The 21474-nt window shown below is 36.1% G+C and overlaps 1 protein-coding gene across 4 annotated transcripts in view; it reads left to right on the top strand.

Moving 5' to 3' along the window:
• FRY (FRY microtubule binding protein) overlaps positions 1-21474 on the top strand; it is a 327509-nt gene that overhangs the window by 227561 nt on the left and 78474 nt on the right. For all 4 annotated transcript variants that reach the window (XM_061171162.1, XM_061171164.1, XM_061171163.1 and 1 more), the window contains 8 exons: positions 1465-1522; positions 2755-2846; positions 3123-3295; positions 4366-4526; positions 6094-6204; positions 9909-10063; positions 17210-17309; positions 17620-17791. In XM_061171162.1, the coding sequence (XP_061027145.1) occupies positions 1465-1522; positions 2755-2846; positions 3123-3295; positions 4366-4526; positions 6094-6204; positions 9909-10063; positions 17210-17309; positions 17620-17791 (1022 nt within the window). The remainder of the gene's footprint in view (positions 1-1464; positions 1523-2754; positions 2847-3122; positions 3296-4365; positions 4527-6093; positions 6205-9908; positions 10064-17209; positions 17310-17619; positions 17792-21474) is intronic.

Genomic DNA, 21474 nt, shown 5'->3' with positions numbered 1-21474 from the left:
AAAAGATCTGTTACAGTATAGAGTCAAATTTTATCCTTAAAAAAAGCAATTGTGAGTTCTGACTACTGGAGTGCCAGTTAACCCGTGTTTTCACTGATTAATTAGTTAAGACAAAGCATCATACAGAAATACTACAAGAAGATAATAAAAACAATTCCTGGAATTACCTAATGTCTTTCCCAAAGAACCTAAGGTTCTTTTGCATATCTTACCGTCTGAGTACTCCTAGGAGCAACTAAGATTACGCAATTTACTGGCCACGTGGGTCTGGAAAACACTGTCCCTGGGACTCAATTCCTTCACCTGTAAAATTGTTATAATAAATAAAAATAAAGTGTATCTCTCTAATTTTAAAAAAAATGGTATAATTATAGAATCTATCTTATAGATGTATCAAGAGGATTGAATGTAAAAATGCACATAAATATTTGATAAATGATTGCTATTAGATGAAGGAGACCATTAGCGTTATTTCCATTTTTTGAAGAAATTCTAGCATCTGTGTTGGAGAAATCTGGAATGGAATACAGGATTTCTGTTCTTCAGTACAGAATGCCATAGAGTTTTTACCTTCATGTCCTTGGACTTCCCTGGAGGGTGATGTCTAATAGCACAAAATATTCTACCAGAAAATACAAGATTTTCAGACATGGAGCAGACTATAGATGAAATACCTAGCCACAGGCTAGATCTCCTAATTTTGTCTGTTTTGACAAAGCAATTCAGAAGTCAGTTCCTAAAGATGACAGCTGGTTAGATTACCAGGTGTAAAGCTGAGAATTGGAGAAAATGGGGACAGATGAAGTATATACATGTAATATCAGACGTGTATTAATATGATAAAATTTTTTAGTTTTACTACACAAGAGAAAAGGTTTTGATGAGAACCTCGCTATTAAAGTAGTTGCCATAATTTGCATTTATCATGTAGCTCAAATAAAGGAATTTATCTCTGAAATTCCAAAAAGACTTTATTTTAAAATCAACAGTCCTCTGAGCACAGATCCCAAAGGTAGTGCCATAGTTATTACACCTGTTTCTTTTGCTCTAATTAGACTGAAAATTTCTTCTGTTTAGGGAATCAATTTTATTTCTCTTCAGTCCCTCAGCCTGTGGGAAAGTGCTTTGAATTTAGTAAGCACTTACAAAATATTGTTGGTTTAGTTGTTCAGGTAGAGATTTTTGCCATAGACTCTCCAGAACATTAAATCAAAATCAAGTCAACAAATATGTATTGAGCCCAAATTATATACGTAGCACTGGAGTTAAGACTGATAATACAAAGTACAAGCCAATCGCAATTTCCATTTCACCACATGATACGGAAATAGAAAGGCCAGAGGAGATTTTGATGTCAGAAGCAAAGTTTAAAAAGCAGATGACTTGGGATTGAATGCCTGTATTTTGTGACAAATTTGGTGTCAACAATAATGAATTCTAAATGCTCACCTTTTTCATTCATAGAGAATTGGTGGAAGAACTTCATCCATTAATGAAAGAGGCTCTGGAACGAAGACCAGAGGTAAGATTTTGAATTTATATAATTAATGCCTTGGCAGGAATAAAGAGGTAGACATAGAAAATGGATTTGAGGACATGGGGTGGGAGGGCGAAGCTGGGGCAAAGTGAGAGTAGCATCGACACATATACACTACTGGATGTAAAATAGTTGGCTGGTGGGAAGCAGCAGCATACCACAGGGAGATCGGCTCGGTGCTTTGCGATGACCTAGAGGGGTGGGATAGGGAGGATGGGAGGGAGGCTCAAGAGGGAGGGGATAAGGGGATATGTGTTTGCATATAGCTGATTCACTTTGTTGTGCAACAGAAACTAACACAGTATTGTGAAGCAATTATACTCCAATAAAGATCTATTAAAAAATAATAATTAATGCCTTGGTTTATTTGGACAGTAGTGTGAATTTAAACCATACCCAATGGCTTCCCCTAAAGAATACAAACATACCTACATGCTTTTAACAATGAATCTTACTATTTTAACTTTTGTTATTTTCATTAATTTTTGATATTTGAGTATTTAGTATAATCTGGTTCCGATTTTAAAAGATTTTAAGTCCTAAACTTATGAAAGAAAAGCAACCTAAATAGTCATATGTATGTTAAGATATTATATTCTTTTGTAAGAGGTTTGAGTTAAGATTGAATTTGGGGTTTTAGTTGGTTTGCTTTTTTTTATAAGGGGTTGAATAGCCAAGAACATTATTTGTTTCATCTGGTATATAAAGCACTTTCCTCAACATTATCTTCCCTGAAGTGAACTCTGAAAAGGATAAACTTAGACTGTAGCAGGATAAAAAATTAAATAAAATAGAATAAGACTAAAAAAGAGGCTTCCCATGTAGTAGATAAGGTACAAGAAGTAGCAGAAGTTTGGCAATTTAAGTAAGAACAGTGTTTCCTCTGTGACCAGAGCTGGTGGGACCGTTAGTGTCCACTGTCCTTTGCCACTTCTTTCTGATGCTTTAGTTTTTCAGCAGCTGCTGGAGGCCTCTAGGAAATGAGGCTTGTTGACTCTCAACATTTCCAACTTACAGATATTTATTGGCCCACTTGTGATCTGTTTCTCTTATAGCCTGTGATAGCAAGCATTTTCTCTAAGGATTAGGAAGAAAGAAAAATACTTTTTGTCCTTTGTGTTTAGAAAATTGAAAATGACTAGATTACATCTTCCTTTAAAGCATAGTTAACATTATCGTGCCCGTGTTTATAAGTGGTATTACCTCTTTCTGCACAGAACAAAAAACGTCGAGAACGGCGAGACTTGTTAAGGCTACAGCTACTTCGAATTTTTGAACTTCTGGCTGATGCTGGTGTAATAAGTGACAGGTAAGGTGGAAATTCTACTGAGTTGATCTCTCCTCACCAAACTGATGTTTTTGCCTCTCTTTTTTTCATTCTTTCTTTTTTTTTTTTTTAAATATATTAACTTTTACTTAGAAAAGTCCAAAAAACCTTGTTTTCTTCATATTCTGTTTACACTGCATATTCGTCAAGGACAAATTTAGTGTGCGAGTTCTGACAGTGAATCTTATTTTCCATGAAGCATGTACTACTTTGACATCAACACTAATCATCTAAAAGTTTAATTTCCTTTTATTCCAGCACCAATGGAGCCTTAGAACGGGATACTTTAGCCCTTGGAGCTTTGTTCTTAGAATACGTGGACCTGACCCGCATGCTCCTAGAAGCTGAAAATGATAAAGAAGTGGAAATTCTTAAAGATATCCGGGCACATTTTAGTGCTATGGTTGCCAACTTGATTCAGCGCGTTCCAGGTACAGTGATGCATCACTGCAAATTACCTTTCATGCTTGAAATATCATTTGTGTTCCTCATTACTGTTCTTTCCTCTTTAAACCTACTGACCTGTTTGCAGGTCTGGGATGGGATCGTTTATTTGTTTGGAAATCCTTGGAACAGATCATGGGCATGCAGCACAGAGTTGGAAGGGCAACAATAGAAATTAACTTTGGCTTTGTGCTCATCATTATTTCTGTTCTTTGTTTTGTTTCCCATCTGAAAATGAACCTGTATGATTTCCATAGAAAGGAAGTAATTTGGAGGGAAAGTTCACAGAGGCTCTTTTTTTCATTCTCACTGTGCTAATCTGTGAACATATAATCTCAGCAATATTCCTGCTCTTGACTCTATCCAGTCAACACATTATGTAGAATTCTATATAGCTTAAGAAATTATGTTATTGGGATTTTTTTCATAGAACAAATGGGTCTGAAACATTTTCATATAATAGAAGCATAGAGAATAAAAATAGCTGGTCAGTTTGGTATAAAAATTAATTGCTGGAATTAAAATTTTTTGACATAATTACAAAAAGCTGCAGCTCATCTGTTTCTACTTTTTCATTATGATTTAACATTATGATGTTGTAAAACATTCTTACCAATCCTCCTCATTTTTGATGACCCTAAATTAAGATTTAGCTTCTTCAGTCAAAGAATGTTTGTTTGAAATAGACAGTCTATCCATTGTATTTCACAGTTCTTCCTAAAGACGCAGCAGCAAAGAGAACGTTTTATATGTAATCAGCAGCTGAGTGGAAGGTGTTGCAGTTTTTCTAGATAATGCTTAGAAAACAGTGTCTGTGAGTCCATTTTCTATCTCTACTTTCTGCTCTGAGACAAGGTGCTGTTGACTGAAACATGAGGAGAGGAAAGAAAATTAAGCTTGACTTTTTAAATACATATTTCATTACGTAAAGAAAACTTGAGTTAGAAAACGAAATTACTCCTTTCCCCAAAACTTAAGAATCATGCATAATAGCAACGTAAACTGTATTCACTGTATTTTTCAGTCTAGTAGACTCTTAGCTCTGTTTTCTCTCTAGTTCACCACCGAAGATTTCTCTTCCCCCAGCAAAGCCTGAGGCACCATCTTTTCATCTTATTTAGCCAGTGGGCAGGACCCTTCAGCATTATGTTCACTCCTCTGGATCGTTATAGTGATAGAAATCATCAGATTACAAGATACCAGTATTGTGCATTAAAGGTAGGTCACCTTTGCCTCATGAATGACTTTTGTCAGATTGATGGTCTCTTTCCTTAAACAACCATGCCTTAAATAAGATTAAAATAAATAATATAATATGACATGATAAAATATAAGCACACATGCAAAAAAAACCAAACATATACACGTATATAAATACATAAGCTTACTTTATAAATTCTAAAATATCCGTACATAAACAAAATAGATAGCTATGTATAAACATGTAAATATTCCGATTGTGTTCACAATTTCAAAATGCGAAACTTTTCCAAGATCCCACTTTTATCTAAGGTTTCTACTATATGAAAACCATAGTTTTTGCTTATTTACCCTTTAAGTAACTGCCTTGCCAATTAACTTCCAGCTTAAAATATATATATTCCCTTTTTAGTCTCCTCCTATCCTAGAAGACTCCCAGAAATAAGTTTCTACGCTGCTAGGACTGTTCAAAATTTTCAGAACCATATTTCTTACAGCTTAATTTCCTTTAGAAAACTAACTGTATATTGTCTCAGTCATATATACCAGGAGTTGCTAACTGTCAAGTTGACTTTTGACTTTATGGAGCTAATATAAGCCATGGCCCTGATAATCATTTGGACCTACGGATTACAAAGTGAATCAGGATCTTCCCTTCTCTTCCCTTCTCTTGCTTTCTCCCCACCTCAAAGGAACTAAAGTTCATATTCTTCATTTTCTTTATCTTTGATTAAGAATCACAATTATTTATTTCTACATTTTTCATAGTTTGGGAATTTAGTGCATCAGTCAAATATTTGTCAAGTTTGTCGGTTCAGTATATTAGTTAAATATTTGTCATCAAAACAAAATTTGAAAAGTTATATTTATCATAAGCAGAATTCATTCACTTGAAGTCACTGATGGTAAGTTTATTTTAAGTCCTGTGAAATGGTCATTTTGTTTTTAATATCTCAGCCTTTCATTATAAAGATTTATTGTAAAATTACATGTCTACAAAGTTCAATTTATGGGTTTTTAACTCTTATAAAAAGAGACAAATTTGGGAATCTGGTATTTTTTATTGAATCTACTAAGGAATAGTTTAAAATCTTGTGGAAATAACTGCTTTAAAAGACCCTCATCGGGACTTCCCTGGTGGCGCAGTGGTTGAGAGTCCGCCTGCAATGCAGGGGACAAGGGTTCAAGCCCTGGTCCGGGAAGATTCCACATGCCATGGAGCAACTAAGCCCCTGTGCCACAGCTGCTGAGCCTGCGGTCTAGAGCCCGCAAGCCACAACTACCGAGCCCACGTGCCACAACTGCTGAGGCCCACGTGCCTGGAGCTCATGCTCCGCAGGAGGAGAGGCCACTGCAGTGTGAGGCCAGTGCACCGCAGCAAAGGGTGGCCCCCGCTTGCCACGGCTAGAGAGGCCCTGCGCGCAGCCGCAAGGACCCAACACAGCCAAAAATATAAATAAATAAATAAATAAATTTATTAAAAAAAAAAAAAAGACCCTCATCATTTATAAATCTAGTAGTATGTGTTTTAAAGTCAGTTGTGTACCATTCAGTCATCCCAGGTTGTGTTCTGTTTTGTCATCAGGCAATGTCAGCAGTGTTGTGCTGTGGCCCAGTGTTTGACAATGTGGGCCTTTCCCCAGATGGCTACCTGTATAAGTGGCTTGACAACATTCTGGCATGTCAAGATTTACGAGTAAGTACTAGCCAAAAATACGTTGTTTTTAAATGTCTTGGTTATCCTGCCTCAGTTGGGTTACTGACCTGTCTAAGCATTGTTCACAGCACAGTCTCTTCACACATCAGCCTCAGAACTGTAGGCTTATGTGTTGTTCACATTACACTATGATGCATCAGGATAAAAAAACACAGTAACATTTACCAAAATTGACTATAAACTAGGCCATAAGGCAAGTCTCCACAAAGTTCAGATGATTGAAAGATACAGACTCTGTTCTCTGATCACAGTGGCATTAAGCTAGTAATCAATAATAGAAAAGATAATTAAGAAATGCTCTTCCAGTTAACCAATGAGTCAAAGAATAAATAAAAATCGAAAGTGAAAAATATTTTTAAGTGAAGAATAATGAAACCACTACATACTAAACTTGTGGGTTATAAATAAAACCTTGCTTAGAATATGGCCTTAAGTGCATATATTGGAAAGAAAAAAGGCTGATGACCTATGCATCCATTTCAAGAAGTTAGAAAAAGAATAGCATATCAAACTCAAAAAAAGTACATTGAAGAAATAATAGCGATAAGAGCAGAAACTAATTAAAGAGAAAAAATTACTGGAAATGATCATTTAAACCAAAAGTTGAATTTGTTAAAAGACTAATAAAATTAGTATATCCATGGCAAGTCTGATTAAGAGAGAGAAGGTGTATGTCACCAACCTCAGAAATGTAAAAGGACATCACTACAGATGCTACAGATATTAAAAATAAGAGAACATATGAACATCTTTGTGCCAATAAACTTCAAAATTTAGATAAAATAGACAAATTCCTAGAAAAACACAGCACAGGAAGAAAAGAAAATCTGAATAGTCATATAAGTAACAAAGAAATTTAATCTATAATTGAAAGTCTTCCCACAAAGAAAACTTTAGGACCAGATGGCTTTATGGATTAATTCAACATTTAAGGAACAGATTGCATTGATTTAATGCAAATCCTCAAAGAGAGAACAGATCAAGAGGAAACATATCTCAACATATTTTATGAGACCCAAATAACCTTCATACTAAAACCTGACAAGAATTTAACAAGAAAGACAGTTAAAAGGCAAATTCATTCATGAACATAGATACAGAAATTTTAAACAAAATATTAGAAAATTGAATTCAGTGATATATTAAAAAGCTGATTCATCATGATCAAGTTGGGATTATTCAAGAACTACAAGATTGGTTTAATATTCAAATGTCCTTCAATTCATTTGTATATTAATTATATTAAAGTCTCAAGAAGGAAATATCATCTGATCATTTCAATAGATGCAGAAAAAGCATTTAATAAAATTCTACATTCATTCATGAGAGAAACTAAGAATAAAAAAGAACTTCCTTAGTTTGATAAAGGGTGTCTTTAAAAAAAAAAACCCAGTAGTAAATATCACACTAAATTGTGAATATTGAACGTGTTCTCTGAGATTAGAATGACCAAGGAAGCCCATTTTCATTACTTCTATCAACATTATACTAAAGATTCTAGCTAATGTTTTAGAAAAGAAAAAATAAGATATCACGAGTGAAAAAGAAGAAATAGTTTATACAGAAACAGACTCAGACTTAGAGAACGAATTTATGGTTATGGGGGGGGAGGGATAGATTGGGAGTTTGGGATTGACATGTACATACTGCTATATTTAAAATAGATAACCAACAAGGACCTACGGTATAGCACAGGGAACCCTGCCCAATGCTCTGTAATAACCTACATGGGAAAAGAATTTGAAAAAGAATAGATACATGAATATGTATAACTGAATCACCCTGCTGTACACCTGAAACTAACACAACATTGTTAATCAACTATACTCCAATATAAAATAAAAATTGAAAAAAAAAATAGTTTGTAGGTCTAAATGTGAAAGCTGAAAAACTGAAGTTTCTAGAAAATAAAACAGGAGGCTATTTTAATCCCTAGAGTTAAGGAAAGATTTATTAAACAGGATGCAAAAATTACTAACCATAAGGGGAGACTAATTAATAACTTCTGTTCACCAAAAGACACAACTAAGAGTGTAAACAGGCTAGCTGTAGAGTAAAAAAAGATATTTGCAACATAAAGCCAACAGAGTTCTTATCTAGGATATATAAAGGACCTCTACAAATAAATAAGGTAAAGACACTCATAGAAAAATGAGCAAGAGACTTAAACAAGCAATTTACAGAAGAGGTTATCCAGTATGTGCAATGTAAGACATGTACAGAAATATTCAAAGCAGTATTATGAAGTCAAAAGCTGGAAACAACCCAGATGTTCATCAGTAGTAGAATGAATAAATTGTGGAGCAATCATAAATTAGAATACTGTACAACAATGAAAGCGAATAAGTGTTGATGACTTTTAAACGTAAGTTGAGTGAAAGAGAGACACAAAATTATATACTGTATAATTCTATTTACACAGAGTTCAAAACAGCTCCAACTAATCAATGGTGGTAGAAATCCAGATAGTGGTTACTTTTGAGGAAGAGAGAGAGGCTAGTGATGAAGAGAATACACAAAGCAGGCTTCAGTGGTACTGGTGATCTGGTTTCTTCTGGTATTCACACTAGTGTGTTTAGTTAACATAACTCACCATTTACTTGTGAATTATATACTATCTACATTTTATAAAGTTTCTAAAGCACAATAAAAACTTGCTGATTTTCTTTCAAGTTGAACTAAGTTTTTAATGAGATGTTATTTTTAAGTCCTTTGCAATAGTATCACCAGCTTTTATCTGCTTCTAAGTACTTAAGCCCGTGGGGAACTAGGTTGATGATATTTGACCATCTAGTTAGAATATAGCTCCCCAGCTATACTCCAATAAAAATTAATTTTAAAAAACGGTAATTTTGGTACACAATAAAGTTTTTTAGTTTAAAAAAAAGCAAAAAAAAAAAAAGAAAGGAAAAGAATATAGCTCCCATCTGGGCCCATACCCTATAATATAAGAACAAACAAGGCATAATCTTTCCTTCTCCACCTTGTTGCTACTGGCAGGAGAATGGACAACTTCAGGAAGAGGCAGGAAAATGTTACTTTCTGAGGGGAATATAGCCTCCAGACACCAGGCTTGTCCTGGACAAATGTGACCATCCAGTATTTAACAGTACCTTCAAGAATCATCAGTTAATGATCCTATTAATTCTGTCTAGTATGATGATCTTTTCATATGAAAGTCTCTGATTAAAAAGAGCTTATTGATATTGTATTTCTTTTTAAAAGATTGCCAGCTACGCTGTACACCGTATATTTAGTAATCAAGCCTCATAAACATATTCCCTCTGATCTTTTTCATTAAAAGACTTTGCATTCATGAAGGCTATCCTTTTATATATTTAAATTTTTTAAACCAAATACATGTATTTTTCAAAAATATTTTAAATACAAAAAAGAAACATTGCCAATGAAGTCTTTATCACCTTTTCAGAGTTAAAAATCGAGAATGAGTGGACCCTATATGACAGATTTACACTGAGTCAAATTTAGTTTATACATTTCAGTTTTCAGTTGCAACATTGCATCCTCTTAAAGAGGAATTCCTAGAATAAAAACTAATCAAGATAAATGTTTAGCGTTCACTTTCCTTTTACACAATTTGTATTCGCTAAGCTTGATTTTGTGTCTTTCCCTTGAATAATCTTTCATTAAGCGTGAATGATTGCTTTCCTCCATGTGTTCAGGTTCATCAACTTGGCTGCGAAGTTGTTGTCTTGCTATTGGAACTAAATCCTGACCAAATAAATCTTTTCAATTGGGCAATTGACCGATGCTACACTGGTTCCTACCAACTCGCATCCGGCTGCTTCAAAGCCATAGCAACTGTGTGTGGAAGCAGGTATGAATTCTTTAAGTGGAAGGTACTGGGCACTGGCAAATGCAATTAAGGTTACTCTTCATCGTATGAATAATTGAGAGCTGACTGTTTTTGCAAATATTTGAACAGAGTAAATTCTAAGGAAATACAAAATGGCCTATCTTTCCCCAGCAGATAGCCTATTCCCTCTTAAGTGTACAGCTACGTTGATTTTTCATTCTACTAGGAGAATGGTTTGTAGTTATAGCCTGGAAATTTCTTTTTAATTGCCTGGAAATTTATAACGAAGTATTAGAGCAGGATTTGAAAATGATAAAGATACATTAAAGGAATTTCTAGAAATGTTTGTGACAGGTATGAACTATGAGCACTTCAGCCATTTTGAGACCAAACTAAACGCAGGAAGCAATGTAAAAATGTTACATTTCTCTTGCCCAAACCTGGAGAAAAGAAAAAAAGAAAGGGAAATGTGTCTCCTGGGATTCCATGGATTACACTTTTAAAACCACTGCCCTAGCTATGTAAATTAGTCATTCAGTGGAGTCATTCAGTTCTATAATTTATTGAAAGAAATGTTTTCATAACTAAGACGAAAGGGTTAATGAAGGCTCCCCATACTGCAAAAGCTATTCCCAAGAAAGGGCTTATTATGTATTAGAAATCGAGAGGAGGCGGCTCAAGTTTATTTTATTTTATTTTTTTTAACATCTTTATTGGAGTATAATTGCTTTACAATGGTGTGTTAGTTTCTGCTTTATAACAAAGTGAATCAGCTATACATATACATATATCCCCATAACTCCTCCCTCTTGCGTCTCCCTCCCACCCTCCCTATCTCACCCCTCTAGGTGGTCACAAAGCACCGAGCTGATCTCCCTGTGCTATGCGGCTGCTTCCCACTAGCTATCTATTTTACATTTGGTAGTATATATAAGTCCATGCCACACTCTCACTTCGTCCCAGCTTACCCTTCCCACTCCCCGTGTCCTCAAGTCCATTCTCTACGTCTGCATCTTTATTCCTGTCCTGCCCCTAGGTTCTTCAGAACCTTTTTTTTTTTTAGATTCCATATATATGTGTTAGCATACGGTATTTGTTTTTCTCTTTTTGACTTACTTCACTCTGTATGACAGACTCTAGGTCCATCCACCTCACTACAAATAACTCAATTTCGTTTCTTTTTTTGGCCGAGAAATATTCCATTGTATATATGTGCCACATCTTCTTTATCCATTCATCTGTCAATGGACACTTAGGGTGCTTCCATGTCCTGCTATTGTAAATAGAGCTGCAATGAACATTGTGGTACATGACTCTTTTTGAATTATGGTTTTCTCTGGATATATGCCCAGTAGTGGGATTGCTGGGTCGTATGGTAGTTCTATTTTCAGTTTTTTAAGGAACCTTCATACTGTTCTCTATAGTGGCTGTATCAATTTACCTTCCCACCAACAGTGCAAGAGGGTTCCCTTTTCTCCACACCCTCTCCAGCATTTATTGTTTGTAGATTTTTTGATGATGGCCATTCTGACTGGTGTGAGGTGATACCTCATTTGTAGTTTTGATTTGCATTTCTCTAATGATTAGTGATGTTGAGCATCCTTTCATGTGTTTGTTAGCAATCTGTATATCTTCTTTGGAGAAATGTCTATTTAGGTCTTCTGCCCATTTTTGGACTGGGTTGTTTTTTTATATTGAGCTGCATGAGCTGCTTGTACATTTTGGAGATTAATCCTTTGTCAGTTGCTTCGTTTGCAAATATTTTCTCCCATTCTGAGGGTTGTCTTTTCATCTTGTTTATGGTTTCCTTTGCTGTGCAAAAGTTTTTAAGTTTCATTAGGTCCCATTTGTTTATTTTTGTTTTTATTTCCATTTCTCTAGGAGGTGGGTCAAAAAGGATCTTGCTGTTATTTATGTCACAAGTTTATTTTTGAAAGGACTGATATAGGCTGTTGATTGTCCCTTTTAATTAAATATTGCATTTTAAATAGCTATCTTGAGCTACAGGGTGAAGGGAATAAATGTAAATTAGTTGTAAATTCCAACCTGTTATGGTTCTAAATTAATAGGAACAGTATTTTAGAAGACATCTATTTTCAATCAACCCAAAATGAACATGCTTTTTAAAGAGGCAAGTTTCTCTTTAATATTTTTCTTTCTTTTATATAGTAGATAACATTTCATGTCTAAAGCTTTCATTTTTCATAATCTTAGTAGTAAAATTTTTATTATATATATACGTTAATTTCCATAAAAGTCATATCAGATGAACATAATCTAAACTGTCTGATTTTCCATTGGTTTATTTCTTGATGTTAGCAATACTAAGTAATATTTATTTAGCCTATTGGATATTACCAAAATAACATTTTTTATAAGAGTCTCTTTCTCTGGAGTGTCGTTTTATTTTCAGGTATTTCAACATTCTAAAAATAAATTTCTGTTCTTTGATTTTTAAAAATGTATTTAGAATCTATGACTTAGACCATAGATTCATTTGACAAAAATGAGAGTAATAAAAGTTTGCTCTCTTCACTGCCCTTCTCCCAGTGAACTTGGTTTGAACTAGCCTAGTCACATTTATTTCATTGCATGGCCCTCTCATAAAATATCACACTGCATTCCTCTGGATAAATCTAGGTATTTTTTTTAGGGAGCACAAATAAATGTTTTATGACTTTAGCAATATAGTCTCAATTCCAGTAATATCTCAGTCACAAAAATATTAGGATATAAAGCCCTCTATGTTTAGAGTAGATTTTTTAAGATAGCATCCTAAAATATTTTGGTTTCTTAAACAAATATCGCCTATCAGCTTATTTCACAACACTCGTCTGTTCAGAGGGAAGGTCAGAGGGCCAGGCAATGCCATGGCTGCAACCTCACTGCCAAGGCAGTAGCCAACATGTGACCACAAATGGCGGTCGTTTCTCACCACAGGGCACGTTCAGAATTTAACGTTTCAGCTGTGGCTTAAATTTGCCCTCTTTTCCCATAAGTTCTCAGCCTGTGTAGTCTGGATAAGCCTCCAGATTTGTTTGCGCAATCATCGCACTTCAGTTTTCAGTACTTTTTTCAAAAGCAATTCTGGTGTTTTAGACTTTGTTTTCTGCAAGTTTGCATCTAAAAAACACCTAAATAACTTATGAAATAATCTGTTCCTAAAAAAATCGTACATAAACTGGATCATATTTTAAATTCCTCAAACAAGGTACCGGGCAGTAACTCCTGCAACAAGACATACCCTAAAGTGAAGAATTCTTCCTGTAAAGAAAAGAATTACCTCTTCCTTGTCAAATGAGAATGATCATACGCTGTATTTATTTTTGTAGGAATATGACAGTTTATAAGCAGACTCATTTATTAAGGAACCACTTATAGCTGACCTTAAAATACCTAAAGATTTAACATTTTAAAAATGCTCTTGTGGATTAAAATTTTCTACCTTTAGTTTTAGAACTAAAGCAATTTTTACGTAGTTAATATATCAATCCTTATATTCAACAGCTGTGATAATGGGAAAAAATGGTTCTCTGCATTCTTCTTTTTAGTTTATTTCTATAAATGACTCTGTGTGTGTGTGTGTACGTGCGTGTGTTGTGAACTTGCTGGTCTCCAGTCAAAACTATAACTTAACTATAACTACGATCTGACTGGTGACGTTGAGAGATTTGGAAGTCAGAGTGGAACATGAATAGGACCAGGGGAAGCGAGGATAAAAGTAGAAAGTGATGGTAGAACTAATAATATTAGTTTTGAAGCATTTTTCATAATGTATGTTTCATATTTGATTAAAATCTATTAAATGCAGCTCAGTACTATAATTTAGCCCAAAAGAAAATAGCTCACCTGTCAAGCAGCATTAGTTCAAATAACTGTTTGGTTTCTGTGTGTGTTCTTATTAATTTTTCCCTCAACTCCAAGTTATATCAGTTTGGAAGAGATAGGGAAATTGAGAAAGAGATTAAATGGCTTTCCAAGGTTATAAATCAAGGTAAATAATATGCTCTATATTAAAAGTATAGACCGCTTCCAATCACTAGCTTAACTCAACAGAATTCTCTTCACATTTAATTAAATACTTAAGAATGCCATTGTTTTTACTCTTACTCTGTAACATACTACTAGAATATAGTTAATAGATGTCTTAGAATTATATGCAAGATCAAAGTTTTAATTTTTAAAGAATTTTGTTGGGTTTATTTTTGGAGGTGGTTTTTGTTGTCATTGTTCTTTGCATGTCTGCCTTGCCTTAACTGTCTGTAAATCTTTTCTAATTTAAATCAGGCACTGCAAGCTTGAATCCTTAAAAGTAAATGCCCCACATTTCTTAAGGGAATAGCATCCATCTGTCGCCAAGGAAGACAAGGGAAGCTTATGATTCATGAATCTCAGTCACACGCCCTAACTGGTGATGTAGAGCCTCATTTGGCTGTGTCACTCAGCTGGAGAATTTCAGGAGAGCACAGAGTTTGGGAATTTGGGCTCTGGAAACATAATGTCTTGAGTTTGAATTCTAGCTCTGCCTCTCATTAAGCTGTGTGCTCTTGAACAAGTTACTACAAATGCTTACTCATTTGTGAAATAGGAGTGATAATAGGGTTAGGGTAAGAATTAAATAAAACCAATCTCTTGACCTAAGGTCTAGCACATAGTAAGCACCCTGTAAACACAAAGCTGTTATTATTCAACAGCTATTGGGCGCAAAGAGCTACGATGTAATCATATCAGCTAGTAAAATCTGCTTCTCTTTAGAATAAAATTATCCTGAGCTTCGTCATTTAGTTCTAAGTAAGCCAGAGCTAGTGGGTATTTCTCAAATTCTTCAAAATCTCCTCTCTTTCAGATTGAAAAAACAATTTTATTTCTTGTTTACTTTCTGAACCATATTTACCTTTCATATTTGTTTTACCATTTTATTTTTATTCTGTATGAGCACAGCTGTCTTTATTTCTTTTACCCTTCCACTGCCTATGTTGAATAATTAAATACTGAAAAATGTGAGATTTGGTTTCTAAGCCTATTTTAAACATCTAAGTACAGATGTTTTATTTATGCTCTTGTACTCATTTGAGAGCTTTCTAATTTTTTCCTTCTCTGGGTTTCTTTCATTTTCTGTATCTGTGTTATTTCTTTCAATGTTGTTCCCCTTAAACTCCATAGCTCAGTCTTAAGCAGCCAATTGAATTCCCTAATTACTTGGTCAAGTGCATAGCCCTGCATAAGAGGGAAGCTTTGTCTACCCTTCTACTGCCTTTAAATCCCCAGTGATCCTTAGTAGTTTCCAGTGTTTATTTATATTAAAAACATATGTATTAAATCCCAGTGTCAGAGACAGCAATGTAGGTAAGACATCTCTGCTACTGTGGGGCTCAGAAGAAAGTTACCTTTCTATTTTCACAGTCAGAAAGGTCTGTTTCCAGATACTGCAGTTTGTAAGAATTCCAAATTAGACTGGCCATGAAATGATCTATTGTGAGGTGTCCAAGAGGCTGATAGCACTGTGGATAAGTGTTTGAATTCTTTGGAGTCATACAAATCCAGGATGGAATCTAGGCTCCACTACTTCTCCCTAACCTTTGGCAAGTACTTAACTTCTTTAAGCCTCACAAGCTTGTTGTGAAGATTAAATAACAAATCTAGATAAAGGACTTGGTACAATAACTAGCACGAAGTAAGCACATCATAACATAAGTGTTACCCATTGTTTATCATCATCCTCACCACCGTTATTTGGGGGCTTTGCCCAATTTCTCACCTAACACATCAACCTCATGCATTTTTGCTCACTTAAAATTAAAGTTCTAGAAAAGCAATCATTTGGGAGTGCTAATTGGTAAAGCCACTTTGGAGGGCAATATAGCAGTATCTACCAGAATTTTAATGTGCCCTTTGACCCTGCATGACCTCTTCTAGAAATCTGTTCTAAAGAAATACTTGCACATTTGGTGTTTGTGGTATTATCATAGTGAAAAAAATGAAAATAACCTTTAAATGTCTGTCAACACATGTCAAAGTTTGGCTTCGCCAGGAAGCAAGACTCTGAGGTGGAGATTTGAGTCCAGGAAATTTATTAGGGAATGCCCTTGAGATCAACATCTGTGGGGAAGTGAGGGAAACAGGACTGGACAGAGGAAAGAAACCTCAGCCAATCCCACAGGGGTGCTGCTGGGGAGTAGGCATGACGTCGGCCTAGGCAATTCCCAGAGAGGTATTCAGCCAAAGGTATCTGCCTGCAGCACTGTGGTGGGAGATTGAGTGCCTCAGTCCTGAAGGGGGACCTAGGTGGCACACCACAGCATCCACTACGAGAGTGGTTAGTTACGGTATGTCCATACTATGGAGCACAGTCCGGCTACTAGAAAGACTGAGCCTCACTGTCTGGTGAAAAAGCGAATCCCCAAACAATACATGTAGGTAGTATAACCACATTTATGTTTAAAATTCTGTGTAACGGGGGAGAGGTATTTTCATATATAACCTTTCAAAATGCTGTTCTCTCTGCCCCATGCTACCCCTTCCATGGCCTTGCTAACAATTACCATGTCTCTTGGCGCTTCAGGGCTTAGTTTGCTTGTTTCCTCCTTCAAAAAGCCTCCTCTAACCCCAAGTCTGATGTAGGTGTCCCTTGTCGGGATTCTCTGTCATGCTGTGGATAATCCCACCATAGCTCATCATAACTAGACTGTATAGTTGGTCTCCCTAACTAAACTGTAAGCCTTCCTTAGGGGAGGGCACCAGCCTTACTAACTTAGTATCATCCGTACTTTGCAGTTGTTTCTGATAGATGTTTGGTGTTTAATAAATTTAGATAGATTGAATGAAAATAGTACGTCAGTGAGCTGTTGAGAAATTTAGACATATTGTCTTCTTCTTTTCCTCTTGTATTTGGTTTTCATTGAAATCTATTTGCAGTAGATAGACTTTTGTGTTCATTTATCCTGGTGTGACTATATTCAATTTTAACCCAAAATGGAGCTATTTCCCTTCACCTGCTAATAAACAGCAAAAGAATGAGGGGGGTGGGGGAATGGCCACATGGGCTTGGGAATGTCATTAGTAAGTGTGACCGAGGTCAGTGTGCCATCTAGAATTTTGAGAGGTGATGATTTATCAAGATTACTAGCCAGGCTGTCTCATAAACTATGCTGTTTATTTTTTTTTTAGGAACTATCCCTTTGACATAGTGACATTGTTAAACCTTGTTCTATTCAAGGCTTCTGACACCAACAGAGAGATTTATGAAATCTCCATGCAGCTTATGCAGGCACGTATCATTGACTACGTTGAAATTTCCATCCTCGAGCACAGAAAATAGAAATGGTAGTTGATCTACTGGATTGCTATTTATTGATACGTATTTATTTATTTCTGCATATCACCGGTGGATATGATGAGTGAGAAAACAATTACATAATCTCCTGTAAACATAGGAAGCAGCTGATGCTTTACCTTTAATACAATATTAAAATATTCATTCATTAGTTTTTATTACAAAACTTTATTCAATATAAATACTCCTGAGATAGCCAATGTTTTTTCATACTGTTTATTACTTTCCTACTACTTCTTTATAGATCCTTGAAGCAAAGCTTTTTGTGTACTCGAAGAAAGTAGCTGAACAAAGACCTGGAAGTATTCTCTATGGAACACACGGCCCGTTGCCACCCCTGTACAGTGTGTCACTAGCCCTCTTGTCGTGCGAACTGGCCAGGATGTACCCCGAGCTCACTCTCCCTCTCTTCTCAGGTACCATGTGATAGTCAGTCATGACATGTGTGATCATTTCTGCTTTAAGTGTTCTTACTTTTTAAATTCTAGTGTAATTTAGAATCAAAATTATTGATGCTAAATTTGTAGCTCAAACTTACTCTGGGCTAAGTTCAGTTGCATATAAAAGTAAATTCTAGAATATCTTTAAAACAGTGTATTTATCTAAAATAGTGTAGGTATAAATAAACATAGGACAAATGTGAAGATGCTTAGATGAATCATAATACTTTACATACACTGTGTATGTAAAATTTCCCAAAGAAATTAAATATGGGTGGTATAACTTCTAATACAAATAATTGCTGTAAGTTGTTTTTTGGTGGTGGTGATGATGGTATTTTGTAGCGTGAATGTTGCTACATGTATCAGTTGTTGAGAGTTTGAATCAGGGCACATCTTTACGAGTAGTCTTTGTGAATCATGTTTTGGAAAATCCATTTATCTGAGACAGACTTAGTCACATCCTTGCATTGTGCCTGAAACAGTGGAAGGACTCAAGGAAAACCTTTTTGATAAATTAATTTTCTTCTTGGAAAACTAAAATTTATTTTTATTCACTTCAACCAAGATTTGAGTGCCACCTGTATGCCAGGCACTGTGATTGGATCCTAGGAATACCGAGGTGAATTAAACAGCCTCTCCCATCAAAGTTTCATTGTCTAGTAATAAAGAAAGCTGTGCAATCATATGATTATGATACAATTTTTAAAAAGCACATTCTCTGTATGAGATGGAAGATCAGGGAGTAATCAGTTACTGGGCCAGGAATATCAGAAAAGACTTCCCAGAGAAGTTGATGTCTGAGCTGCAATTTGAAAGAAGAGTAGAAATTTGCAAAGCAGATAAATAGTTGACATTGCATTTGGCAAGCAGACAGGCATTACAGGCCAAGGAAATATCATATGCATTGGCTTAGAGGTATAAAATAGAATGATGCATTTGAGAGATTATATAGTAGTCAGTTTGGCTAATACAACATGTAAGGAAGGGGGAAAGTTTGAGATGGTCACAGACAGGCAGAGAGGCAGAAGTCAATCTTGGAAGGCCTTGTATTGTACCCTAAGGAGTCTGTAGGCCAGTGACCACATACGTTCTCCTTAAAACCCCTCAGAAACCTGTGAACAGGAAGGGCATCCAAGCAAGCTGCTTGGTTTTTGAAAGTCACTCATCAGTTTCAAACAAGAAGAGAGGGGACGAGATCAGAGTGCATTTTAGAAAGACTGACTGCAGTGTGGTGAATGGATTAGAGAACATCCAATCTAGAGAGAAGAGACCAATTGAGAAATGATGACAGTAGTCCACAGAGGAAATGAAGAGGACCTGAACTCAGACAGCCCAGTGAGAGCAGAGGGGAGAGACCAGAGTCAAGAGCTACTGGGCGGAGTGCACAGAAGGGAGTGCCTAGTGCCGTATCTGGGAAATGGGTGGTGATAACCCCACCTGGAGAGCCGATTCGGGGAGAAGAGGAGGGTCAGGCCAAGGCAGAAATCATGAGCTTGGTTTGGGTTATTGAGTGTAGGCATCTGTTGGACATCCTGAGTATAGACAGACCAGGGTCAAGGGAAGGCCAGCGGTCGTGACTCATGGAAGACCAGAGGGGTCAGAACCATGGGAATGAATGAGGTCCTGAATGGAGAGCGTACAGAGTGAAAGAAAGAACCTGGACCCCCAACTTTTAAGGACCAGGCCAAGGAAGGGCGAGGGAGCAGAGAGGGAAGGGAAGCATGTTTATAGAAGGAGAGCACCTAGAAGGTGTGTTTTATGGAAACCTAGAGAAGACAGGACTTAGGAAGACGGAGTGGAGCAGTCCACAGTCCTATAGATCCCAGCAGATAAGGTCTAAAGATTACCCTATGGATTTCACAATTCATTGCTAACGGTCAGTAGTTTCCATGGAGAAGTAGCAGCAGACGCCAGATCTCAGGGGCTTGGCTGAAAAGAAGCAAAAAAAGAGAGGATGGGGCTATAGTAGGATGCAGAGTCAGAGGATGAGCGAGACTCGAGCTTGTTTCTTGGCTGAGAGGGAGAAGCCAGAAAAGAGGGAGAGGCTGACAATTTGGGAGAGAGGAGATAAACAGTCCAGCAAATTTAATAAGAAAAGAGGCTCATGTATTGAGTTGCAAGTTCAAGCTAAATCTCTGTCAAGAACTGACCTTTTGGCTATTTTGATTTATGAGGAATAAGTTGTTAAAAATAACATGGAAAAATAAGGAGGTTTTAATAGATTCCTCGCTTTTGTTTATACTGCCTTCACCATTAAAAACCCTGTGGTGAGATTTTTACTGCCTGTAATTTCAGATGACTTAATTCCTTGTACGTAGCCAGGCCAGTTGTTCAGGTCTCTCCCAAAAGCCAGCAAATGTATACGGGATCCCACTGACATTGTCTCACAGTTTATTTAATTTGTTTCTAAAGAGGTGAAGGAGGGGTTGTCCGTGTGCCATGGCATTTTTTTTCTCTTTTCCCTTTAAAACATCTCTCAAAATCCAGGCCCTGATCTAGGTGCCTGGGGTACCACAGACAGACATCCCCACCCCCTCGGACCTTATGTCTGACAAGATAAAATAAACATAAATAAGCAAATTATTTATAAATTTTATAAATATAAAGCTATAAATGCAAACTTATTTTACACAAATGAGTAATATGATAGAAGGTGATTATTGCTACGTAGATTTTTATACCGCTGTTGAAAGATGACAGGTATTCTTAAAGCAGTTGTCCCTCTGATTGGAAAGGTTTATTTCTCTCCAAAGTCCCAATAAATTTTTTGTGTCATAAAAATCCATGATATCAGTCATCACATTCATGTAAGTTTAGAAATTAAGTAAATTTTGAAATTTTGACCTGTGTGAAATGTAACAGCATAACATGTCTGATTATTGTGCACAGCATTAAGTATATTCTTATTCTTCAAAATAAAAAATTGTCATTTTAATTTCAGGACAAGGGCCAAATCAATTAAAGCTACTGTTTCAGGGATGCGGTGGATTATCTCAGTATAATTCCTGGCATCCGTGTTGTTCTATTGTGTAGCAGGCATGGGCTCTCTAAATGAGATTACATGCCTCGCTGGATGATAGCAAATGCCTCAGGCCAAGCTTTCTAATTTCCCTTAGGATAAAACAGTTTCTTCCATAAATATTAGAAATAGGAGATGACTTCAGAACTTGCAGCATATACATAAAGCTGTGCTTTTATTTCTATAGAAAGCTTATTCAGATTGTAAAATTAAATGCTGCTGGCAGTGAAACAATATAAGAATGCTATCAGAGGAAGTAATGGTGAGATGACCGGGCTGGTCATATAGTTTTACTCTTTTGACTCCTTATTTCGTAAAACAAAGCATGGCATTGAAAGCACACTTTCCACATAGTTGGCAGTTTTCAAGTAGACACCACGAACATGAGTCCACTCACTGGGTTTGTTCTTCCTGGAAGTTTGCATTTCACTTTTTAACAGCTAATGGTTCATGCAAGGCACTTTGTAAAATATAGGCATAGTTGAAAGGTAAGTCATTGTTATAATAATCGTAACTGCTGTTTATTAAGAGCCTACTGGATGACAGGCCCTGTGCTGAGTATATTATACACGTTATGATTGTATCTTTTAATCCTCACAATCGCCCAATGCAGGACCCGATGGGCCCCATTTTACAG

This window comes from Eubalaena glacialis, chromosome 16 (genome assembly GCF_028564815.1).
Source record: "Eubalaena glacialis isolate mEubGla1 chromosome 16, mEubGla1.1.hap2.+ XY, whole genome shotgun sequence".
NCBI lineage: Eukaryota > Metazoa > Chordata > Mammalia > Artiodactyla > Balaenidae > Eubalaena > Eubalaena glacialis.
This window is presented reverse-complemented; position numbering and strand designations above follow the sequence as displayed.